The sequence below is a fragment of the Amia ocellicauda genome, chromosome 23 (genome assembly GCF_036373705.1).
Source record: "Amia ocellicauda isolate fAmiCal2 chromosome 23, fAmiCal2.hap1, whole genome shotgun sequence".
Taxonomy (NCBI): Eukaryota; Metazoa; Chordata; class Actinopteri; order Amiiformes; family Amiidae; genus Amia; species Amia ocellicauda.
In genome coordinates this window covers 5,360,471-5,366,470 of record NC_089872.1, presented here as the reverse complement: position 1 = coordinate 5,366,470, position 6,000 = coordinate 5,360,471, and the positions used below count along the sequence as shown (strand labels likewise).

General features: G+C 45.4%; 1 protein-coding gene across 1 annotated transcript in view; it reads right to left on the bottom strand.

Annotated features, from left to right (window-relative positions):
• Window positions 1–542: 542 nt before the first annotated feature.
• The window catches only part of LOC136718742 (inactive tyrosine-protein kinase 7), a 93,735-nt gene continuing 88,277 nt past the window's right edge, over window positions 543–6,000 (bottom strand). The window contains exons 15-20 of the mRNA XM_066696467.1: window positions 5,505–5,660; window positions 3,909–4,141; window positions 3,671–3,751; window positions 3,157–3,308; window positions 2,788–2,966; window positions 543–2,356 (exon numbers count right to left, since the gene is read on the bottom strand). Of these exons, the coding sequence (XP_066552564.1) occupies window positions 2,196–2,356; window positions 2,788–2,966; window positions 3,157–3,308; window positions 3,671–3,751; window positions 3,909–4,141; window positions 5,505–5,660 (962 nt within the window). The 3' untranslated portion in view covers window positions 543–2,195. The remainder of the gene's footprint in view (window positions 2,357–2,787; window positions 2,967–3,156; window positions 3,309–3,670; window positions 3,752–3,908; window positions 4,142–5,504; window positions 5,661–6,000) is intronic.

Genomic DNA, 6,000 nt, shown 5'->3' with positions numbered 1-6,000 from the left:
TGTGGCTCAGTGACACCATTAATAAAATATAGCTTTAGTGGTGATATCGGAAGGGAGAACACAGGAATGCTTTCTCCCACATTTCACCATCCGAAGTGGTGAAGCTTCACTAGTGTTTTATATATCATTGTAACTGCTTAATATCACTGTGAACGCATCTGGAGGATTAACAACCAAATTAAAGTTTCATGACCTAGTGGGAATGGACAAGTATATTCCTGGATTAAGGTGCTGACATTAAATACAAACACGTTCTTTATACTGAGCAAATTCTCTCGATTTTTCTTTGATTCAGTGTACAGTTTGTTGTGACTAGTCCAAATCACAACACTTTCTTTTCCAATGCCCTCTAGTGGCAATGTGATGTTCAGTTTGAAACAAAGACTCAACCAATTAAAACCTACACAAATACATACACTGCGCACCCTGTACTTATTTGTCATAGCAAGTTTAACACAATCCTAGTGTTACATATTGTCAAAAAGGCTTGCATTGCTTGAACTGCTGACTATACCATTCAGCCATGAAACACAGGACAGGAGTTAAAAAAAGGTGAACCTTTATTGAGAGCAGCAGGTATAAATCATGGCTACTGTAACCATTTGCACAAGCAGATTAAAAGGACTAGGTGTAAGTGCCTAGCATTCAGGTAAAATGAAACTGCTACGTATTTCAAAAGTTTACACATTAAAAACAAACCATAAATGTATAAAACAAAATCGTAAAAAAAAAAAATTTTAACAAGAGGCCTCGGCATTTTAAAAGATATTGTAAAATTCACCCCAAAAAAATCCTTCATATACAGGCACTTTAAGTTATTCATGTAACTGTGACCCACAGTCTTACCAGTTTTTCAGCCTTTCCATTTTCTCTAGTTTTTGTTGTTGTACAATGATATGTATTAATAAAATGCCTAATACATATACAACCTTAATGAAAAAATACAGAAAAAATGGATACGAAATTTTGTACCTTGGTGAAAAATAAAAACAAAGAACCTTCACGATAAATAAACAGGTTCCAGCATCTCCTTCTAAAATAGAAAACAGGTAACTTTAGTGTGGTTAGCGGTATGGTTTCTACATTATGTACATCAACAAGGGGGAAGGTCTCTCCGCGTAGACCTCCAATTCTTGTTGCGAAGCGACGTTCACTTGAACCAGGCGGGTGAGGAAAACAAGGAGCGGGGAAATGGCAAAGACATGACACTCGGGCATGATGCAGGGCCACTATTCTCATATACAGCTGCTAAATAGTCATCTCTGCTTCGACCACTGGCTTCAGGAAATGATACACTCTCCCCAACAAAAGTGAGGGTCCTTGTTAAAGCACTGCAGGATAAAATACAAAGAATAACCCCCCACACAGCCCTACCTCCCTCCCTCCACACCCCTTTCCATTGCAGTTTGAGTGCCGTTCTCTCCACGTTTCAAAGCACAGCTGCTGCACTGTCATGATTGGCTTGATTCACTATTGGTGTGCAAAGCATGAGTCAGGGCCCTTCAGCAATTCAGATATTTGGCCACTGGTTCTTCGGCCTACGCTGCATCCCGAGCCAGGGAGGCCAGTAACAGATACTAGCCCTCTGTAGAGCTGCTTCTTAAGGGGACCGAGCCTGGTCTCCATTGTCCTTGCTTTTCGCGGCCCGGTTAGGAATTAAAAACAAAGGCTTTTGTGTGCCCGGTTCCTTTACGCACACAAACCAATGATGTCACCTGAAACAATCCAGCCCAGACAGACAGCATTAACAGTGCTACACTTAGGGTAGCTTTAAAACTCAACTCCTTTGTCCAGATTGGTAGGTGTTGGGATGGAGCTTTGTACTTTCGATTTTCTTTTACGCAGAGGTAGTTCCCAGAGGTGTACATTGAGGGGTGGAAAAATCTCTTGTGCTGTGGGAATGTGGTCTGGACACCCCCGCGGCCCCCAACGCACAGTGAGAAACAGAAGGCTTAGTGAGAACAGCGCTGAGATTAAGGCAGACGTCCCTCCGTTGTTTACAAACATAATAAAAAGGTCTAGATAATAATAAGCAGTCTCTTAAAAAACAAAATGGAATTTAAATCGTTGACTCAAATCTCCGAGGTCGCAAAAGGGTTTATCTGACGGCGCCATGTGGAGCGCGGTGGGCCAGTCTGGAACCAACGCAACCCCCACCCACCCACACACGCACATGCACGCGCAGTCCAGTCCTCTCACACTTTGCTGTCCGTGGGCAGCTCCCCCAGAGCGTTTGCGATCTCGCTGAACGAAGGCCGGTCTTTGAGGCTGGGGGCCCAGCAGCGCACCATCAGCTTATAGATTTTGGAGGGACAGCCCTCTGGCAGGGGCAGCTTCATCTTCCCAGACTGCAGACCTGTCAGGACGAGGGCAAGGCAATTAGGAGAGAAACACGCACCCAGCAGCTCCTGCCTGGGGAGTAACTCAGACCTGTGTGCGAAGCAGCACAATAGCAGAAACGTTTCCAATCACCCTTGGATATGTTTTTTTCAAGCCCTCTACACTAAGAATATCTGAGCCAAGTTCAAATGCTTGTGGGTCTAGATACATTTAAAGCTGAAATTCAACCCCCCACATAATTTGAAACCAACAATATTCTCTTCTCTTCCATACCCTCCCAAATATGTCACTGTCAACCGTTAAAGCGTACGGGATCAAATGGTGCGTGGCTGGCTGCTGAGGCAACCCTGGCTGACTGGAGCCCACCCAGCGCCTTGTGTAAGGGCAACTGAGCCATGGTTGGCGAGGACTGTGTGGGCGGCGGCAGGGTGGCGCCCAGCCTCTCACCTGCCAGGACCTCGTCGTCGCTCAGCTTGCTGTGGGGCAGCTCCCCGTGTGAGAACACCTCCCATATCAGCACCCCGTAGGACCACACGTCAGACTTGGTGGAGAAGTCGTCCTCGAACACCGACTCAGCAGGCAGCCAGCGCAGGGGGATCCAGGCCTGGCGGTAGTGGTAGTACTCACTGCGTAGAGGGAGAGAGAAAGAAACTGAGCGCTCAAGCTGGCCGGGTGGCACAGGCCCAGGTGCACTATGGGTATTTGTCCACAGGGTGGCAGCAGATCCCAGCTCAATGAGAAGTTTTCATGACCAGGTGTCTGGAATTGAATGAACCTGGTCTTAGAATTAGCCAATAAAAAGCCGGTCTCACTTACCTGTTGTAGACGTCTTTGCTCAGGCTGAGGGCTGAAACCTTGACCTGCCGCTGGGCGGAGATCAGGCAGTTGCGGGCAGCCAGGTCTTTGTGGACGAAGCGATGGTTGGAGAGGTGCTCCATCCCCAATGCCACCTGGGCGCAGATGGACACCTGGCACAAGGACATCATGGTGAGTGACAGCAGTTACACAAAAGGGGGGTCTTAAATCACTTCGGTCATCACAGTACCGGACACAGAGGACGCACAGTCGTTGCTGACAGAGTGCGTTTCCATAAAATTCATTAGATCTTAGCAGGCACTATTAGTGTCTGAGGAGTTGGCTCTCATGAATTCCTCATCTTATCTTGTGACTCAATAAAATAAACACTCAACTGTTTAATTGTTTTTCCAGGCTGCAGTCTGAAAGGTTACTTAAAAATCCCTTCAAAACCTCTGCAATGACCCTGCAGCACTGCGGGGATGCTCTCACCAGGTCGGCACAGCAGTGCTCACAGCAGCCCAGTTGTACTCACTTTTTGTTTGGTGCTGATCGGCTGAGGCTTGATTTTCTCATCTTTGCTTTTGGAGATTCTCAGGAACTGCTTCAAATCCCCCTGAAGAAACAAAACACGCAAAAAAACAGCTCAATCCAAGGCTAAACTCAAAAATTCAAACATTTTCCTGCTGATCAGTAAACCCATCCCTCTAAAAACTCAAATTTGAATCTATTAAAGTGTGTGTGTGTAGAGTAAGGACAGAGGGCTGAGTTACCAGGTCCACGTATTCCAGGATCATGTAGTGGGGCTCGGCCTCCCGGCACAGGCCAAGGAGCCGCACGACGTTGGCGTGGTTGAGTTTGCCGAACATCTCAAACTCACGGCGGAAGTCCAGCTGCAGCTGCTCGTCGCGGGTCTGCAGGCTCTTCACCAGGACCACCGTCTCCCCTTCGCCCTCCTCCAGCCCCTTTGCCTTGGCCAGGAGCACCTCCCCAAACTCGCCCTTCCCTGCCAAGCACAACACACGCTCCGCCATTAACAACAGCCCAACCTCAGGACATCTAATCGCCGCAGCGACATATTCATAAAAGTTTTATCGTCTTGCTGCGTTAACACCCTTTTAATACTAATGTGGAATCGCACAGAAACAAGTGGGGGAATGACAGCAGTGCTCATTTAAATTAACAAAAGTAGATTAAATGCTTTTTTATTTTTGTTGTTCCTCCACTGGGTAACTTTTTCATCTTTCAGTCTTTAACTCAATGTTAAAGCAGGAGATTTCAGAAACTCGTTAAGAAAGAACATTAAAAAAAGAAAAGCAATTAAGGGTTTGATTAGTCTAAGTAATGAAGACTAATGAAAATCAGAAGAGACAGGGGGGTCCCAGAGCGAGTCTCAGTTCATTATGAGGACCCAAGTGAAGGAATGAAAGACTCATGGATTGAAATGGAGAACTGGTTGCAGTCTATAGTGGTGTGGAAACTTTTGAGGATAAAGTAAAGAGTGTAAAGAAACAGATTTCCATAATGATTTCATTACTCTGTGTTTACTCTGCCAAACTGTGAAAATTATAATTAAAAAATATCTACACCCTGACAAGTATTGCTAGCGAGTTGCATGTCCCTTAGCAATAACAGGCTTTTTAAAATTAGGATAATTGTCGGAGCATTTGACATTATTCTTTATCGATTTGTGACTTCCCTGAATACAGCATTATACTAGTTCACTTGGGTGGATTGGAAAATAAAAATAAAAATCACACTTCCACAGAATGCACTGGCACTCAAAACAGTCTAGATTGTGAATAATAAAACCAAACTGAAGTTTTCTACCCTAGTTTGTACGAATTTACTGCATTCACTTTTCTTTTTAAAACCCTCCATTAGCTCATTTGAAAATCTGCAGTAGATCTATAGAGGTGTCTTGGTGAGAGCAAGGCATCATGGGAGTGGTGCACCTGCAGTGGATCTGCAGCAGTCAGGGGTCCCGGGAGAGATGGAGGACAGAGTGAGGATAGCTGCAGGTGTCCTTTGACTGTGTGGCCTAGAGCAAGAGCCATTACTGGAAGGACTAAAGATGGGGATGATGGGAAAAATAATAGGGCTCTAAAGACAGTTGTCCTGAAATTGTCTCGACTCTACAAAGCAACCAGATTTGTTTTACAATGTAATAATTAAAAAAATAAATAGAAGTTGTAAATTCTTTAAGGTAGACAAGCAGGTTTATAATTGGCTGAGACATTTTATTACCCATACTGTACGTGTCACAGCCTGTGTGTGTAGAAAAGTGTCACTTTCACATGATTAGGTATTATAATACGCTATGAAGGGAAGAGGCAGATATGTATTCTTATTATCTAGATGGCTCGTACCCAGTGTGGTAATTGTCTGCAGGTTGGCCCGGGGGAAGTGCATCTTGTCGTTGGTGCTATGCCGCTTGTTGGTGGTGGCCGTGGTGCCCAGGTTGGTCAGTGCCACCTCTTCTTGGATCTCCGCTGTTGTCTGGCCATTTTGCTGGACTGTCCCGCCTACAGCCAAGACCCACATCAGCGCATGAGAACACAAGAGGCCAGTTCAGTCCACGTACTAGCATACTAACCAAAGTGCTTCCTTCAGTATCCCTGTAAATCGGCTTTCCAGAACGAGGGAAGGCACCAGACACGTTGGCGTGCAATCGAGTACAGGATAGACCTGTTTTACGGCTTCAGAGTTACATAATAAAATAAAAGCCGATCTCGGGTATCAGGTCTATTTACCTATCCACCTGATTTGCAATTTACAGTAGAGTGCAAAGTAATAACTAATTATTTCCCTGCTGCAGCCAGTCATTAATGCCTACAGCAGGGGCACAATTAACACAGCTGGATA